Raw genomic sequence first — 19,751 nt, forward strand, 5'->3', positions numbered from 1 at the left:
CATTGTCTGATGTCCTTCACATGAGAAAAATTATTATTTCTGTAAGAGTCACATTGCATATAACTAACTATTGGATAGCCAAGAGTGAGTAAATATTAACAGTACCTCTATGGTACTGTGCAGCTAGTAAGAAAAAGTCCTTCCCTATGCCACCTATATTTCTCTAGTCAAAACTACTGTTTGGTTTCATAAAACCTGTGGGTTTATATTTATTAAACAGCAAAAAAAAAAGGTAGGATTTCTTAAAATAACATAATTGTTTTAGTTTGTGTTTGGAAGAAGATAGAAGCTTGCTACTAGAAACAAGCAACTGTAAAGGCTGTAAATAATATATGAAGCTGCTGAAACAAATATGTTCTGAACATGGAAGTTTTTATCAGGTGTCAACATTTCAGCTCATTACCAATGGCAACACTTGTTAGTTACTTGTTAGTAAGTACTGAGGTGATAGAGGAGAATACACAGCAGAGCAATGTTTCCCAATCCATTGAAAATTGACTGCAGACCCTCAAGTGGTTTTGTATCTCTTGAATACCTGAAAGGGTTTTTTCCCTTTTGGGTTTTTTTTTTTTTTCTTCCCCCATGGTTTGGAGAATACTAGTAAGTGTCACAGCCTTAAGATCAAAGCTTTGAAATTGATAAGACTATTTTAATCATTACAAATTCAGCCATTTTTCTGAAATTCTTTTCCTTCAGAATGTTAGGATAAAGATCACTGAAGTTACTATTGCAAAAATATCTGCCTGTTTCTGAAGTATCATAACAGGTTTATGTACATCACACCTGCATGTTACCCATGAGCTAAGTGTGATGGGGTATGTCTGGTACCTTGCTCGTTCCTTCAGAGAGTCTGGGTGACGCTCTGTGACACCCAATGGACAGACTCAGAAAAAACCTTTTTAACTTTGGACTGATGGAATTAACAGATATTTTTTTCTATTCCAGTCTTTGGAGATCTTAATATAATTCTGATTGTATACTTGAATTTTGACAGGCTCACTTAATGCTTACTGAAAAATGTCAAACATTGTCTTTTGGTTCAATAAGCCCCATTTTCCCTCTCTGTTTCTTATGTCAGATCACAGTGAGAAAAGAATGCAAGAATTATTATTCTTACTGTTAGAAAGAGCAGAGTCAGGCACAGGCGTGTAGTTCTTAAAGCAGCCACTAACTCTGGAGGAATGAGAAAGCAGCAAGCTGTTGGTAATCACTGCACATAGTCATGGGGGCCACAGGATCCACAGGGACCTTCATGCACTCATGCAGGGGAATGGCAAAGGAGGCAGGAATTTCAATTACAATGCATGCCAGACTTCTCCCTCAGCAGCTACAGATCTCTGCAGAAGTGGCAGATAGGGCATGATATGGCTCAAGGTGAATAGTGTGCAACCTCCATAAAAGGAAAAAAATCACTTACCCAGTATTCTTCCCCAACACTGGTTGCTTTTAACACCCACCTAGACAGGGTGCTGGGGCATCTTGACTAGCCTGTGCTTTCATCCAAGGTTGGATCAGATGATCCTTGATGTCCTTTCTGACCTGGTATTCCATGATTCAGTGATCCCATGAATATGTCATTGTGTGTTTTCCCTATGCCCATTGGTGCACTTCAGCAGCAAGGCACCTTCATGTTTTGTAAAGGTGAACAGCCTAGCAGTGGTGTGTGAGTCTTCTCCTTAGTAAATTCATAGTAAGCAGAGTTGTAACCAAGCCAAACTAAATATGGCAACTGCCTTGTGAATGAAAACCTACCTGTCAAAGAAGGCAACTTTTAATTTAAGGAAGATGTTCTGGATTTTATCTTATTAAATCTCTCATTTAAGTATATTTTTATACTCTCATTTGCAAGCTAGGATTTCATTGAGTGCATATGTGAACATGGTGTGCATGTTACTATTACTCCTATTAAATGTAAGCAGAAATTCTGGGAGTGCATTATGCTTCATCTCTCTGAAGAATATTGAAGCTAGAGCTGTAAATGTCAAACAGAATTTTTGGAAGAAATCAGGATGGTCAGGCACTCTGGAGAAAATATTTGGAAAAAAAACTTAATTACATGTGTGCCAGATTAAGGCATTCTTATAAACAGTTATAGTATTTTTGTTGTGATGTTAAGAAAAAAAGAAAGCAAAGGGAAGCCACCTTAACTTAGTAACTCAAGTGTAGTAGTTGATTGATTCTGAAAGTCAAGGGGTGAATATTTTCCCCAGTCCCAGCAGAGAGAAAGACTGAATTGAATAGCCAAATTCCTATTGATTTCCTTGGGAGCAGGATCAAGTCTTTAATTCTTGATTACTCCTTTTTTTATTTTAATGAGAATTATGTGACTTAAATTGTGTTTTATGTTTTGGAAGCAACGGGTAAGGTTTAAATCAAATAGTGGGTTTTCTAGACTTTTAATAGTGCTATTCTTTTTAGTGCTTCTGTTACCTCAGGGTATTTACTTTTGGCTCTTAGTGTGGTGTAGAAGTTGATACTATTGTGAATGGAATTGGCAAGTCTTAAAACCCAATGTTTAGATCATAAACATTTTAAAATAAGACTCCATAAAAAAGATTTGTTTTTTTAATATGAAATGTTAGTTGTGTTCTTGGCAGGCTTTGCTTCAGAGGAGTCAGATGCATTTCAAAGAGTATTCTGGTGGCCAGCTGCAGCCCAAAGATTATTTCAAACCAATGGAGACACAATTCCCTTTCCTCTAAAGCTTTTTTCCTTTCTCTCTCTCTCTCCCCACTCTCTCTCTCCAGTACGACTCTGTATTACTAATGAGGTGTAGCAAATCATGGGGTAAAAAATTCATTCATATATCAATATATACATTTATGTACATATACATAACAGTGGAAAGCACAGAAGCTCAGACTAAAGATGTCATACTGGTCTTTGCTTTAGGAAGTGCTGTTGAGATTTTTTTTCTTCAACACACTTCAAATCTTCAGAGTTGGCTCTTCTTCCAAAGCCAGCAGGATTGCATAAAATATATGGAGAATTACTTGTGTCTGCCCTGCCACCTGTGGAGTGGCACAGTCATCTTTTTAACAATGGCTTGATTCATAGGTGCTATGTGAAATGAGTAACACTCCCGAGAAGAGCAGAAGATAATGGGTTTGGGGGATACATTAATGGAGCCGGTCTTTATTTTTCTCAATCATTTATGGTATTTTGTGCTGGACATTATTTTCGTTTTTCACATTTATTCGAAATAAATGTGTGAGAGTATTTCTTGCCCTGCTTTAGAGGTGTCTTTAGAGGACTTTTTTTAATAAAATATTAACTCAGTGTGATGAGTGTATTGTTTTATGTAGTTGTGCAGGCAGAAGTTTTGCCCCACCTCAGGCAAATAGTAAATACCACAGTAAAAGATCTCGCTACTCATCAAATAATCCACATTGCTCAGTTATTCTAGAACACAATTTAACTTCCTTGTGTTTTGCTGGGTATGGGCCTGAAATCCCTGCCTGCTTTGCACAGAATGGGGGCAATTAAAAGTGCTGCTTAATGTCACTCACAGGGAATCTTTTTGTTCGTAATTTATATTTCCCTTTAGGTGATGGAATGCATGAGCAACAGGAATTTTTGTCACTTCTCTGATTTCCAGAATTCAGTGAATGATTGAGATGAATCATTCAAAAAGAGCTGTAGTTGCTTACATGGCATGCAGTCCTGTTGCATTTCCCACAGCAGCACAAAAGGACAGAGTGCAAACTATGATGCACCTTCATGTCCTCCTACACATTTGCCAAGCAGACCTGCATAACTTGAGATATTTGTGCTCTTAGTAGCCTGTTTATAATGACCTCATAATAATTGGGAAAAAAAAAAAAAGAAGAAACTGGCAAAAAAACTAAAAAACTACCAAGAGCTGAAAACTAAATGCCTAGTGCTTGAAGTGTGTCTGGGGGTCATTTTAGAGAAAATTTAGGCAAAATTTGTATTAAGTGCATCAGAGCAATTCTTTGGATGAGTCTGCACATTTGAGTAGTTTGTGGGGCTGAGTCCGTGACATTTTGAGAAAGAGTCCTTTGCAGCTGTCTATATGAAGGGTTAAACAATAAAGAAGGAATACATGTTCATGCTTTTGCTTAAAAATAAAAGGGCTGGATTTCAGAAGGAACTGTAAAGCTTTCAGCAAGAATCAGGCGAACAGTACAGTAAAATGAAAAGCTGAAATGTGAAGAGTGCATGATGTAAGATGCCAGCTCAGCGCTTCCAGATCAGATCACATTGCTCTAGCAGAGGAGACCACCCTTGGAATTGCAGTGAACTGTAGCTGCTCTGCAATGTAAAGTTGTATAGACTGATACCCCTCTCACTGTTGTGTCACCTGGTGGTAGCCTCTGTCAACAGTTCTCCACTCTGGAGAAAACACATGTTATTTACAGGTACTTCTCTAGGGGTGGAAAAATCTCCTTAATATACAGATCCCAGCTGCACAAGGAAAGGAAAAGAGTGTTCATACAAAAAAGGTTCTTTACTGAGGGTGTTTGTTTTTTCTTCTCTTTGGGCAGGTTCGACATGGGAGAAAACATTACGGCAGATTGGTTTTGAAAGGTAAGCCATAAATTTATTTCCTTACTAGTGCAAAAAGGTAAGGAAGAAAAACTGCACAGGCAAATTTGCACAGTTATTTATTTTAGTTGACGGAATGTATCAATGACCTCAAATTTAGAGTGGAAGTCATGCAGTGTCATGCACATATGTGTTCACCTTTTTTGTTTGTGTCCTCTTCTCTTTCCCAAGTCAATCTGAAGCAATTTATTCATTATATGAACTTGTCTCATCATGTTGTTTGCTGGGGACTATACAGCATGCTGGTATTAAAAAAGGGACACACCATTTGGCCACAAATCTTACTTATAAATGAAAATATTGCTCTCACTCTTTTTTTTTTTCCTTTGAAACTTCTAATCTCTGACATATGGGTTGACAAAAGTAAATGAAGTTGAAAGAGGAAAAAGAAGCAAAGCTGGCAGAGACCTATTTAGCACCAGAGGCAAATTCAATATGCAGCATTCTTCAAATGCAAGAACTTGCAGACAAACTTAGCCACAAGGTTGTCATACCAGAAACACATCTGTCTTGTAAATTAAACAAGGCCAAGTCCAGTAAAAAATGATGTAAAGTAAAAAAGGATTCAGATGCTCAATGTCATCTTTATTCTTCTACAAATTATAAGCAGAAGAATCTCATATCCACTTGAAATTCTGGATATTGCTGAAAATTAAACACTCAGTTGCTAAGTTTGATGTCCTCAGAAGTTGTTTTTTTTTTTACCAGGCTGGGTTTTTTTTTCCCCCCAAGTTACGTCCACTTTGGTTCCTGATGAGCATTTCATTCAGTGTGATACCACAGGACACTACAATAAACCTTTCATCACCCAAATTGTGAATTAGCACCTGTTGGTGCATCTGTTAGTGCTGCTTCTCTCCATTAAAAAAAAAAAAAAATGTTTTGAGGAGTTCTAGAATGAATTGGTACTCTTTGTCTGTGTTTTGAAAGAGGGAATGGATATGGTCAGCATCTTTTTAGCTGAGTTCATTAGAAGTTCTGTGGTGGAAGTTTCCAACTTCTGAGATGTTTCAAAACAAGAAGAAGAATCCATGTTAGCTGTGTATATGCAAGGTATATACCACATAAAGGATGGAGAATTATTGATAGACTAAATTACAGCTGAGAAGCCTTCTTGAGAGGAGGCAAATATGTAGAAAGGATTTCTATGCAGTTGCCATTATTGCCACTCTAGTTTGAAAAGCAGAAAGGCTTTCAAACGGCACTTCTGCACCTTGAGAGATTCATTGTCGCTCTGGGGTTACTTTATTTGAAGCAGCACATTAGTTAGCACAGATGAAGTGAAGATTTGAATGTACTTTGCTTGCCATAGTCATAGAATCAAATGTGTTCTCTTTTCAGCTTTTTCAGAGAATTGGCAAGAAGAAAAAAAAGAAAGATAAAGTCTTTCATACAGATACAACAATTAAGATTTGGGATTTTAAAACTAGTAATATCCATTATTCTACCTGTATTTTTAAAACAATATTTTTTATGACAAGAATATATCATAAAATCATAGAATGGCTTGGGTTGGAAGGTACCTTAAAGGTCATCCAGTTTCTACCCCCTTGCCATGGGTTGTTTAGAGCCCCATCCAGTCTGGCCTATAACACAAGGTGTGGGGCATCCACAACTTCTCAGATTGGTTGAGTAAAAGGTTAATGAGAAACATATATGTGAAGTTTAGTGTTAACTCCTTTATAGCAATATTTTCTTAATATCGTATGTCACTGCTTATGATCAGTACTTTTTGTATCTTAAAGAATAGTTTCCAAAACAAACACATTCCCATATGTTAGTACCTGGATGCTGGAATCACACTTAACTTGCAGTCACAGAAGTAGAAATCTCAGGTCTGCAGATCTCTTAAAATGGAGAGCTTATTCTGGGGATGTATCACTACATCCTTTCCCTAATCTTATTCTCTTCAGTAGGAATCCCTTTTTGGCCACAAATAGAGGCAGGTTAGTGGGCTATATCTATGTTAGCTCTGATCCAGTACAGCTGTTCTTGTGTTATTTATATAAACTCTCGGGAAAAAAGCAGCAGAAGCATGTCTGGCTATTTAAAATCTTATTCTCTGCAAGCTTTTGACTTAGGCACACCTGAGGTAGCTTTGAAATATCAATAGCATTTAAATGTGTTGTTTGAGCAAGGACATTCTCATTCAGGAGGGAGGAAGCAAGATTTGTAGATACACAAAAGGTGAAACGTGAAGTAATGCCCTAAGGAGGAATTATCTTTGCTTTAAAACCGGAAGATATTAATTGTTCTCAACAAACAGTTTTAGAGTGCATTGAGGAACAGGAGACATAGACAGTCAGTTTACATTGCAGAAAATTAATCCCATATAATTTACAGGTGATGTCATCACTGCTTTGTGGCTACATGGTGTTTATTCTGCAGTAGTAGAGTGTTTGCCTTACTGTTGTCTTCATATCCTGAAAAACAATGTGGCACCAAGAGATCTGGCTGCGAGGCTTTTATGTAAGCATTACTTGTGAGCTGAGGATGCTGCTTTTCAATGCAAGGGAAATTAAAAATGCTGGAGCTTGAGAAAGATAGCTTTATATCCAGGAAATGACTGGAGTTAAGAGCTTTTCAATTAAAAGGAGTATATGTGGGTTTGATAGATATAAATGAAGGTCTTTATGTTATTGATTGTCTTTTGAGACATTCCAAATAAGCTAATTGTAACATACTGTGTTAGTCATTACCTTTGTCCAGCATGATCTAGACTGCAGTTCCTGACTGCAGGAAGAACATTAAGGAGCAATTTTGAGATTTAGGAAAAATTTTGTATTGCATTGTGCTGTCCTATAAGAAACATGGTTTAAAAGGCTGAGCATGTGTGATACTTTCATGTGATGCAAGCTGTCACCTTAATGGTTTTTTAAAAAATCTTTAGTAAGCTAAAGCAAGTAGACTTATGGATAAATAGAATGACGTTTTTGCAGCTGTTAATGTGGGTATTGTTGTTCATTATAGTTCTATATTACCATGGCACCCACATATGCATAAAAATGTCTGGAAAGCAGTCAGCTGTCTTGTACTTTGTTCCAAACATGACTAAAAACTTGGTTTAGAAAGCTTTGTTCATCTCAATGGCTTAAGATTTTTTTCTGTCATATTCAGACCCAGTGAAAATCATAGGATTATGGAATCAATGAGGTTGGAAAAGACCTCCTAGATCATAGAGTCCATCCTCTAAGCAAACACCACCTTGTCAACCAAGCCATAGCATTAAGTGCCACACCCAGTTGTTGGTTGAACACTCCAGGGATGGTGACTCCACTGCTTCCCTGGGCAGCTGTTCCAATGCTTAACCACCCTTTTTGTGAAGAAATTCTTCCTGATGTCAAACTTGAACTTCCCCTGGCACAGCTTGAGGCCATTTCCTTGTGTCCTATTGCTGGGAGGTTCACTTGAATTCTCAAGTGGAATAGTTATGAACAATTAACCATGACTGTGCTTGTTTCCTGGCTACTCTGGCAATTAAAGAGAGCTTAATGCACAAAGCCTGTTAAAATTCAAAAAGAAAGAAGATCAGTTCAGTCAGAGAGCTGGTCTTCTCCTGTAATGTAAAGTCAGTAGTGTCTTTCCAGCTCATGGCTGGGGTGAGGCTTGCAGTGCAGAGCCTGCAAAGAGCCACCACCAGCCCTGGGGAAATGTTACCACACTGTGGAAAATTAAAACAAAAAGAAGGCTTCTTTAAACACCTAAATTTCTCTAATTTGAGCTACCAGATGATGAAGTTTATGTCCTTGTCTAGTAGATTCAGTAGTGATTGCAGGAATGTCTTCCATTTTTACATATTTGTTGACCTACAAATTATCTAACAATTTTAAGACTTTAAATCAATGATGCTGGACCTCTTAAAACTCATCGTCCTGCAGGGTTTCCAGACTTCCAGTGCTCCTGTAACTATGTCTCTCTGGGTTGTAGTTTGTAATATGACTAGTAAGTTACTCAGCTACTAACAACACTTCTACTCCCTTTTTGCATTTGTTCCCATGGTGCTTCTCCTATGTGTGTAGTGCTTTACATTATGGTTCCACAAAGCAGACTTAAGAAGGATTTAATAGCTGTTATTACATGTGAAGTAAATATCAAATGTTTTAGAAAATATATATTTGAAGAATAACAGATGTGTGGTTATTACACTTTTGGCAACCTTCAGCAAGTATGTTTTTCAGAGTAAATAGCTGTTTCAAGGATAGAGAAAGGAACCTTTGAGCACCAATTTCACAGTAAAAGGAAATTATCTTTATAAAATTGAAAGAGTTGTCCATATCAAAGATACAAGTTTTGTTTGGTTGATAGCTTTAATCTGATTCTGAAATTGTTGTTATTTTCATGGTATGCAAAAACTAACTATTAATTAGAAGATATATATATATATATATGTAAATAAGTCAACTAATTTTGCACATATATATATATATATATATATATATATATATATATATGTGCAAAATTAGGTGACTTCTACCCTGTGTAATGCTAATTAGACCTCTCTGCATCACACTTAGTACTGCAGCAACATCTATGTAGGAAGTGCACCAGCAGCATCCCAGACTCTTTCTAAAGTAATGCTGAGGGTGATCGGCAGTGAAAGCTGCTCCTGTTCATAAAATACTGTGTATTGAGTTGTGAGCTTGTTATGCTTTTTGTAATCCTTTTAACTGTTTCTGAAAAATGAAAGGGTAGTTGGAGATTGCTTGCTCTCACACTGAAAGGAAGTGGTAAGCAGATAAGACTCCCAAGGAAAAAGAAAAAGACCTGAAGATTTCTAAAACAAGGCTAGAGCTTGGATATGAAGATTGTCTCCTATTAAGATAGATTTCAGTTCTTCTATGTGCCTCAGTAACTCCTCCAACTGGTCTCCTAAGCGCAGGATGATAAGGAGGACACTCTGCAGTGTTTTTATTTGAAGCAGAAGCCCTGTTTGCCACAGGTAGGGAGACACAGCTAACCTGGGTGATGCCAGGAGCAGGTTAGCTGTCATCGCTGAGAGATGCATTTTTGTTCCTACACTGATCTCTGAGAGCCAACAGATGTCTGCTTTTGCAGCTGCTCCACATATGCCCCTGCTCAGTCTAGCCAGAATTATTGTGTATGTCTTCACTACCCCTTGCAGAGACTGAGAACTCAATTTCCGAAACCACTCGTGACATGCGGTGAGTGCTGGAATCCAGATGCATCAGAGGCACTTCCCAAGCGCCTCCTTCCAGGTTTAGGTTGCTAATTATGAGCCTACTGGTGAGCTGTTGTCTCTCCTTCCCCCTGCTTGCTCGGATATTTGATTGGTGCTTGGCCAGAGTTTCTCTGGGTGACAGGAATAAACAGAAAGGAGAGAATATCACTAGATTCTATAAACATTCAGTATGCACAGTTCTGGCTTGGAAATCAAAGTACCATATGGTTTTCCAAAGTGACATCCCCCTCTTCTCCCCACTCTCTTCGGTGGTTTAGTGTAAAGAATAAATATATACTTGAAATATAAAGTCTTATCCCGATACCATGCTCCATTATTTCAAGCCTTTCTTCACATACAGCTGAATCCTATAGTCCTTTCTTGGCAAGGCTCTCACTGACATCATTTTGGGAGCATTGCCTCAGCCAGGGGCTGCATGAGGCTCTACGGTTTGATCCTTGAGAGGTTATTTTAAAGGAAACAGTGCAGTTCGAATGCATTTCACAAATGTTGAATAATTTGAGAAGACAAGGAAAAATGGGTACAGTGGTGCAATCAAAGGGACTTGGGAAACCACTGCCAGGCACATTTTCCACCATTTTGGAAAAAAATAGATGTATTAGTCTGTAAAGTTGTTTTGGTCTCCTGTCCCTCAAAGCACTTAAGCAAGTGCTTAATTTTTCAGTGCCCAGGCACTAACTTCGGCAGGGTTCTCTTTCACACCATACCATCCTTGATGTGCTTCAAATGGGAGAAATTATATTAATTGATGGCTTGTTTATACTTTCCATTCTTATATATGATGGCCATCACACTTTTGTAGGAGTTAATGAATGAGAATTTATTCTGCAGTTTTGAATATTCTATGGTTACATGTGCTATTTGAATAATATGGCAGAAAAATGTAACATAAAGAGTCAAGAGACAGAGCCAGTTCCACACATTCCCTTGGGAGGCTGTAACACAAGTGTTGTCTTCTGGGTGGTATCTCTATTTGATAATTTCTCTGCCTGGTAAAACATATCACTGGGGGCCTCATCCTCAACCCCAAACTGCTTTTAGGGTTTTTAGGGTTGAGGTTCAGAGATGCCCAAAGGCTACAGCTCCATAACACTGGCGATGCAGAAGGCGCGACAAGAGGTGCTGCACCAACTCGGAGCCCTCCACACCTTTCTCATCTAGGCCAAACGTGATACTGGCTACCTCAGCCTCAGCCACAAGCTGCCAAACCTAAGTAATAATAGGCAGGGATTTGGAGGCAGAGGACTACATCAGAAAGGCTTACTTATGTTCTTCCAGCCATAACACTGCGCTTCTTTTCTGGGGGTGTGATGAACAGCAGATGATGGGGCTTCCCACAGGCGTGCACTTGTGTCCAGGCAAAGGGCAGCACAGGGTGCTGAGTCCTGGGAAGACAGGGGGACTGAGGTTGCTTTAATTTAATTCTGAAATCTTCTCTCTTTTTGTTACTTCGTGGTGGCCAGGACTGTGGAATTTGTGCATGTGTGTGCTGAAGTATTTGTCTTGTTTATAGTGTGGGAAATGGAGAAGAAATGTGTTTTCAGTTTTGTTTGATATATCCTGCATGCCTGAGGTTCTATCTTAAATTGAGTTTTCTTCGCTGTTCTGACAAAAAGCAAGACTTTGAAATAAAAGTCTGAGTTAAAGAGAAAGCCAAAATAAAAATTGAATTATATTTGCAAAGAAAAAAATTAAGAAGATATGAAGAAAATTGAAGTAGCTTTTTATTCACCAACACTGTGTCGACTGAAATCTTTCAGTCCATATTAAATAGTGGAACAGAAACAATTTAAACCTTGTTTTAAACCAGTCTAACTTACTTTGGATTTTATTCCAATGTTGATCTTTGTTCCAGTGTTGTTGTGTGGAGTCAGTTCCGTGTGCTTCCTCTCATTCCTTGCTGCAAACAGTACTATGTATCGGGCATGCTGTAGTAGCCCATGAAGAAATTCTGGGAATAGTTCAAAGCTGCATCCATCAAGGGAGATTTGGACTGGACATTAGGAAGCATTTCTTTACCTAGAGGGTGGCCAAACTCTGGAGCTGGCTTCCTAGAGAGAAGTTGATGCCCCATGTTTGCAGCGACTGTCAGCCTGCCGGTCATTTGGACAATGTCTTAATAACATGCTTTAAATTTTGGTGGTTGAGCAGTAAGGTGAGATGGTCATTGCAGCTCCCTTCCAATTCAAATCTCTCCCTCTCCCTCTCCCTCTGCCTCTCCCTCTCCCTCTCCCTCCCCTCCCCTCCCCTCCCACTAGAAGAAAAGCTGATTTTTGACGGAGGTCATTTTCGTAAGTTTTGCAATATACTACCCTAGCTTTTGCATAGTAAACACATTTCTTCCTAGCAACCATGTCACAGAATATTTTTTAATATATTGCTAGTGATGGTTTTGTAGCCTTTGTGTAGCATACCTGTGAGACTGTAAAAAATAATTCACCAAGGGAGACATTTTTAATAGAACCTTTTTAGATGGTCACCACATGGCTAAAAACACTTAAACCAGTAATTGCTTCCTTACTTGTGGGATTTTCTCAAAGCTGTCCCTAATAAGAAAAGTGATAAAACTATCACAAAATATGTAAACATTCACTAAAGTAAATTCATTTGTTTTGAGCAGATTTAAGAGATTTTTTTGGGTTTTAACCCCCCATCTTTATGTTTAAATGGCTGTCTTAATGGTAATATAAACAATCTCTACCAAAAATAATTATAGTATTCATGGCTATTCTCTGGTGTACATCACTGTAATATGCCAAAAAGGAGTTTCTCTGGGTTGATTGCAGCTACTTTGACATCTTCTTTTTAAACAATGTAGAAAGCAGCAATGTGAATTTTCTAAATGTCTGAACGCACAGTCCATAATTATATAAGCAACTCAGTAGATGTCAATGATATGTCTCACAAGAGTAAACGTTATGGAACCAAGGCAAAAATTCATTGTTAGGGGTATAAATATATGAACTAGTTTTTAGGGAATATAGTCAATTCTGTACAGTTTAGAGAATTCCAAACTCTCTAACTTAGAGAGAATCCAAGTATTAAAAATCCAAGGTGCACATCACACTGGGGAGTCCAGAGGAAAATCATATTTTTATACAGGTAAAGCACACTTGTGTGATGACTGGGTTTTAATCCTCTGCCCACACAGGCTGAAGTTCAAGAAGCCACTCACTTGTGGTAGCAGGACAGTCCTGCTTCCTGTTCAGCCTCCTGTGCACCCACAGAGAGAGCTGGTGTGCAAACATCCTGGACGGCAAATGAATCTCTTAATTGTGTGATGTGCCTGTGATAAATTCAAAATTCTGCTGTGTGTAGATGAAAAGCACAGTAGTGTTGCTAATTGTAACATGCTTTATGAATAAGGAGGTTCGTCATCTTTTTCCTTTTCTCTTTTTCTTTCTTTTTTTTTTTAATGAACTTGGAAAGGTCCATCAAACAAATCTGAAACTCATTTATTTATCAGCATGGCTGCAGTTTCCTACCATACACCATAGTGTTTCTCTAACAGTAGAGCAAAGGTGTGTTTAGAAGCCAATCCAAATACTTTTATAAAACCACTTCTAACACTGTGGGCAGCTTTTGGGAAAAGGAATAATTTGATAGGCCAGGACAAAAGAGGGATTAATATGGGTTTGTCCCATCCTTCTAGTCTTAAAATTGCTCTCTGCTAGAACAGTTTGGACCAAAACAGAAATTAAAATTTTACACTGCCTGTAAGAAGGTGTTTGGTACTAGATACTCTACTGAGGATACCAAAGATATGTATATTTCAGTATGTAATGTTGTTTAGTAAGAAACAAAAAATATTTGTTCTTTTTCCTTGCGACATTAGTTCCTTCTTTTGCAGATATAAAGACACATTCCCTGAAGTGTTTTTATGGCTTTTCTGCAGTTTTCTTACTTGAAGGAAAAAACAAGTAAAGATTGGATGCTAAGAATAATCATGAATAGGTTCAAAGTGATTTAAATTATTTAAAATTGTTATTTTTTTTCCTGACTTCTAACATTTAAGAGTGAAGTTGCTTCACATTTCACAGCTTCTCTTCATAGCTGTAAGGGCTGTAAATGCATGTTTGTATCTTGGTCAGGAAATGTTGGTGACTGTCACGGTCACATGGTTACAGAAGGTGAACATTTAGGAAAATTATGCCTCCCCAGTAAAGCTTTTGGAGCTATCAAAGTGATATTTGAGCTTTGAAGAACTCTTCTGCGACACTCATAGTGTAACTCCATCTCAGTCTAGAAGGTGAATGGCTTTAAGCTGCATTTTCTCCAGCATGCCAGCCTGATTTCTGCACTGTGAGAGTGGATCAAGAGACTGCCAGAGATCTGATCCTGTTCAATGCAGACAGCCAAGCTGCCAGGGTAGGAACAGCAGTGCAGATTTTATATTTGTTCCACATTGCTCTGCACACAGCAGCATATCTGTCATGTTCTGCATCTGGCATAACTCCTTCCCTTCCCTCCTACTGTCACTGCAGTGTCATAACATTTCTTTCGTTTTGATTCAGCATGTAAAAAACTACTTTGGTTACATTTTATTTATTTACAGTCTTCCTGTAGCTTTAGTGTATGTGTGTGTTTGCCATCCGACTGCATCCCACTGCTATGTGATGACATTGGCAAGTGATTGCACAACCAAAGACTAATTGCTGCAGCAGATGCAGTTGTGAATGAGCAATCAAATCAGCTGTAACTTTTAAATTAAAAACTTGTCAGTGAAGAGGATAAAGCATGCAAATGCAAAAAAAAGGAGGATAAAAAGTCATACAAAGATATAATGATAAAGCCTGATGTAATTAAAAGGTGAAAGAATACATTTGTGGGTTCTGTCACAGTGGTTTTGCAGATTCATTTTATAATTTTCTTTTGGCTAACAAAGTGGGGTTTTTACAGTAAAAATCTGATTTTTTTAAAAGTAAAATACCTCTTAGCTGTGCATTAAATGACACTTATTGTGATACACTAGTCACAACAACCCCACTGTGCACAAGTCCTAAAATGTATTTAAAGGATGGCCATATGCTCCTCTTTTTGAGAGCTCTGGAGATGTTCAGAGTGACCAGAAAACTTAGAGAACTAGAATCAAGTATATGAATGACTTTTCTACGTGTCCAGAGAAAGTAGCTGAGTGAACAGAAAATTCTAGCAGACTTTGTATTACGTGGGAAGATTAGTATTAGATGTTCTGGGCAAATGGGGAGCTAATGTGAAATAGTAGTGTAAAGTGGTGAATAGTTAATCAGAAAAAAATAGAAGTTTCTTTAGTCAGGTTTCTTTCTTTCTTTGAGAAAATGACATTTGTGTTGAAAAATTAATCTAGCCCTTTAAGACAGCTCCACAGGATAGGGTTTTTCCCATTTTTTTGACATGAGCAAATGTTCTGTACTGACTCTTCCAAGCAGCTAGTAAGTATACATTACCATATGCATATGATGAGAAAAGTGGAATGGAGGTGAATACCCTGAGTTCACTGGGGACTTTTGTGGTCTCTGCACACTGTCAGAACACAAAAGAATATATGCTGTTATTGTGGAACCTAGATGAATTATGGGAATTTACTGAGAAGCCAAGCTTTCCCTTCATGGGCTGCCATTCAGAGGAGAAAAAGACATGTGGGAGGAAAGTGTTGCAGGGCTTGATGCTCACATCTGCTCCAGTTCAGTGCTGCTAGAAATTGGATCAGTCGGCCCCCATATTTCATTTCCTTCAGTAATCTTGACCAATAATTTATAATTGGTATCAGCTGATCATCTGGCTCTCTCTTTCCATAACAAAATGAGTGAGCAAAGAACTTTTATCCTTTCCTTTACTGTCTGAGAGATGATAAAACTTTGAAAGACAAAAATCTCTATTAATTTTTAATGAAGTCTCTGAAGCATCCTCTTAGTCAATCTTACTTTGTTATTTCTGTTATGCCTTGGGGATTTTTTGGAAACTGCTGTAGGAATACATGCTAGTCAAGATACAACTTTGTCAATCGCAATATCATTATGACTTTTTTTATGTGTTGTATCAGCTTTGTTCAAGGCTGAATTCCAGGTGAAGGTGCTTGGAGAAGACCTCTGGAGAACAATTGCTGAATCAGAAATAACACAAGTGCTGCTACATTCCTCTGCAAATTCATGCACTACTCATGTAGGCCAGGCCTTCAACTGCAGATGCTGCCTCAGTCCCATCTCTGCTCTAAGACTTCCTCTTGTAATGTTGGTCATCTGCAGAAGTACAGTTTCAACAGAACGAGTCAGGGAGGCTTTTTATGCCATTCCCATTCCTCAGTCTTTGGGAATGGTACAGGCTCTAACTTAGCAGCTTCAGTTTTGTGCATGTTTTTGGAATATTGATGGCCCTTTCAATTTCTTTGAGCAGAAGGAGGGTGATTCTTCTTGTTAGTGTTATCAGCCAGAGGACTGAAACCAAATAGATAAATGGATTATTTTAAGGTAGAGCTCATTGTAGCCTATGTCAGGAAAAGGGCAGCAATTAAAATTAGTGGTTTCAGAAGAAAAGTAAGAGACTGTGGTGCACTCAATATTTCCCCCTGTATGCAGTGTCAGTGCAGCCTCACCTTGAGCACTATGTGCAGTTGTGGGGCCCATATTTTAAGACGGATGCTAAAGTCCTTTTTGGGAAGAGGGCTACAAAGCTGGTGGAAGGACTGGAAGGCATGTCCTGTGAGGAGTGTCTGAGGACTTTGGCCTTGTCAGCCAATCAAAGGACAATTCATTTAATAAGATGCTTTAACTTTTGGTCAGCCCTAAAGTGGTCTGGAAGCTGGACGAGAAGATCGCTGTAAGACCCCTCCAACTGAGCTGTTCTGTTCTATTCTTTTCTATTTTACTTGGAGACATAGATTTTCAAGAGAGAGAGCTGTGGAAGGAGGTCAATCAATCTAGAAAATGTTAGCAGTGCACAGCATGCCTGTTTTCATGCTGATACTTCTCTGCCAGCCTCTGCCACAGGGGTGTTATATTGGCTGCACATTTATGACTGGAGAATTCCCAAATCACATGATGGCAGCTTGTAATATTTTTTATGTGACACTAGTGGTTAAACAAACAAAAGGGCTTAATAAGGTGCACAGGTGAGCCTTAGATAAAACTATGGAGACAAATAAGAGATCATGAGTGTCAGGGATGAAAATCAAATAGTAAATTTACATTCTGTTAACAACTGCAGCATATGTGCAGTCAGCAACCCATTGAGATTAGAGGGAAATGAAGCCTGAAGTAGAACAGGATTATTTTTAATAACTTAGCAAGAAAATTTTTAATTTCTACCACATTTAAAGCAAAAGCTGAAAAATGTGTGATTATTACTCTGCCGTTCCCTACAGCATGTTAGGTTTAGGTACTTTGCAAAAAGAAGAGTAACCCCATGTCACTACAGACTAAGAGATGCTGACAAGTAAAGAAGTATCATGGAATAGAAGGAAGGAAATGATTACAGAGCAGTCTTTGCCTGAGGTTTTATCATTACTGTTAAATTTGGTACCCCAGGTATGTCCTCATTGCTAGTGAGGCAAGTGAGGAGATAATTTCTCCGTGCTTGGGCAATTTCCATGTAGAACCCTTGTGCCTCTGAAACCTGTCATTGTGTCATGTTGATCTGATGGTCTGGGCTGCCTCAGCACTGGCATAAGGCCCTCTTAGAAGTTGTCTCCATTCAAGATGAATCCTATTTATCCAACTGTTTGTGTTCAGTTTTCAGGTTGCTTGTTTCCTACCACCCCTTGTGCTTATTTTCTTTTCAGCTAAATTAATTTCAGCTAACTTTTCTCATGCCATTCAACCTAGGGATTCAAAGAAAAGGAACATCTGATAGAAGATATTTTATGGCCTGTGCTGTTTGAGCACTTGAGTTGTGAGACTGTTGTCAGTGTTTTTCTTGGCACAGCGCAGCCTCCTGTACTGCAGTGGTAGCTGGGAGCAGCGCAGTGGTAAACCCACCAACAGCACAGTGTGAGCCAGTCTTTGTTTTAATCTGGAGAGCAATCAGCATTGCAATCAGTACCCAAAAAACTCCCTAGGATGCATGCCTAACAGTTTGGCTTTGTGTTTTATTTTCTTTTTGTTGGGTTTTGTTCATCAGTAAATCATGTGAGATCGCCAAATAGCGACTGGCACATGAAACAGAAGGGAGTCTGTGGCTGGTGGAGCAGGAGCATACTGAGTGCCAGGTCTGACCAGCCAGCCTGGAGCCCTTCACTTCAGCTCCTTTTTGCCCAGGTTGGATCTGAGCAGTCTTGGTTTGTCCAATGCTAAGACAAGGTAAGAGCCTCCCACACTGGCAAAACACTACCGCAGTTGCCTCCTGCACCTGAGAAAGGTCTTTGGTGGCCACCCATCCAGCCATTGAGCAGATAGCATCAAGCAGTGCAGGGGAGTAGTCGTCTCCCCTCCCACATGGATGTGGGGTGTTTGCCGCTCAGAGATTATGTTATAGGCTCTATTTACAGAAAAACTAGAAGCGACATCTAATGACATTGGGAGATTTAGTTTGTCATTGATTTCTACTCTGCTTCGTTTTTGATTGACACTGTAGAAATGAACAAAGTGCACCAGTGGGATGAATCAGGATGTTTCATTTGGCCAGTTTTAATGGAAGTCAGCAGAGGAGTGAGGAGAGATACTGTACACATGCCCCTGATGGCTGGAGCCTGCTTCCAGCAATGTCCATGTGCTCTTGCTTCTAAACCCCTGGGATTTTCAGGCAGGTGGTGATGAGAAAGGTTAGATGTTGCTTTCTGTCCTGTCATGCTTGAGGCTGTGAAGAGAAAGATGGGCATGTCCAGAGAAGGCAGGGTAGACTGGGAGCTGTTTCATATGGAAGGACTGAGGGTGAATGGTCCCATCCCAGCAAACAGTCACTTGGATGGTTTTAAATTAGGAATGGTTCTTGTGGGACAGAAGGGTCTCCTATGCAAACACTAAAGTGCAGTGGGCATTCCAGATTGAACCACTGGTAGTCGTGTGCTTTTTCTCTGTATTGGAGATAATTTGGCTTTGTAAAATGACAGTCATTTACAATGTTCATTGCTGTAATTGAGGGAAATATTATTCCCTCCTCATCTGCAGCTGACTGGAAAACCTAGATGTGTCTTTTACTTTCTGTGAGTATGTTATATGCTGGCAACAGAGTGAAATGAAAAGTAGTTTGAAGTGATGATCTGTTCATGCTCCAGCTAGAGTATGAAAACTGTGGAGAGAGGGAGAAAATATGTTTTGAAATAATCACAGAATGTCAGCCTGCTTCAGATTGTCAGCACTTTCTTTTACTCAGGACTATTGTGGAACATATGGATATCTGTGTTTGCCTTTATGCAAACACTTTGCTGCCAATTACCAAATATTTATGAGCATTATGGACAAATTTTACTAGGAATGTTTTGCAGAGATCAATGAATACTGAATTAGTGCTTAAGCTAAATACTTACACAATGAGTGCATAAGTAAGAAGTCTGTGTGAGAAGTGTTCAAAGTGGAAACAAGGAGTTTCTTTGAAGAGTTAAGACCAAAATTCACTTAGAGATGAGGTGTCCTCAGGTCTCTTCTGCTCACTTTGGCTCTGCCTCCATCTAGGATCTCATTCCCATTTTGACATGAAATAATTTGTGTAGCGGATGGACTTGTCATTTCCACCGCTGTGCTGTGGGGCTGGCACGCAGAGCTCCATGGGTGTGGAGGGGATTTTGTTCCCTTCCTCTTGGCTGTGCAGCCTGAGTCCTGCTCCACATTTGGAGCTGTGGGACATGGGCAAAGCGAGCTGAGTGTTGTGCTGTCACGAGTCTGGCAGCAGTGCAGCTGAGTGCTTTGCGTGATAGCTGAAAATCCCTGCTGAAGTTTTAATCTTCTGTGTGCTGCCCTGGGCAAGCTGGAGTTTGCCCTTTATTAGAAGATCAACGAACAAAAAGAAACAAGAGGTGCTTTAGAAAGAGACTAATTGCCACAAACCAATGTTTAACTTGTTGCACATATCC

The 19,751-nt window shown here is 39.1% G+C and overlaps 1 protein-coding gene across 3 annotated transcripts in view; it reads left to right on the top strand.

Annotated features, from left to right (window-relative positions):
- PIEZO2 (piezo type mechanosensitive ion channel component 2) overlaps positions 1 to 19,751 on the top strand; it is a 287,559-nt gene that overhangs the window by 129,906 nt on the left and 137,902 nt on the right. For all 3 annotated transcript variants that reach the window (XM_059857974.1, XM_059857981.1, XM_059857989.1), the window contains exon 4: positions 4,509 to 4,551. In XM_059857974.1, the coding sequence (XP_059713957.1) occupies positions 4,509 to 4,551 (43 nt within the window). The remainder of the gene's footprint in view (positions 1 to 4,508; positions 4,552 to 19,751) is intronic.

The sequence above is a fragment of the Haemorhous mexicanus genome, chromosome 1 (assembly GCF_027477595.1).
Source record: "Haemorhous mexicanus isolate bHaeMex1 chromosome 1, bHaeMex1.pri, whole genome shotgun sequence".
In the NCBI taxonomy this organism is placed as follows: Eukaryota; Metazoa; Chordata; class Aves; order Passeriformes; family Fringillidae; genus Haemorhous; species Haemorhous mexicanus.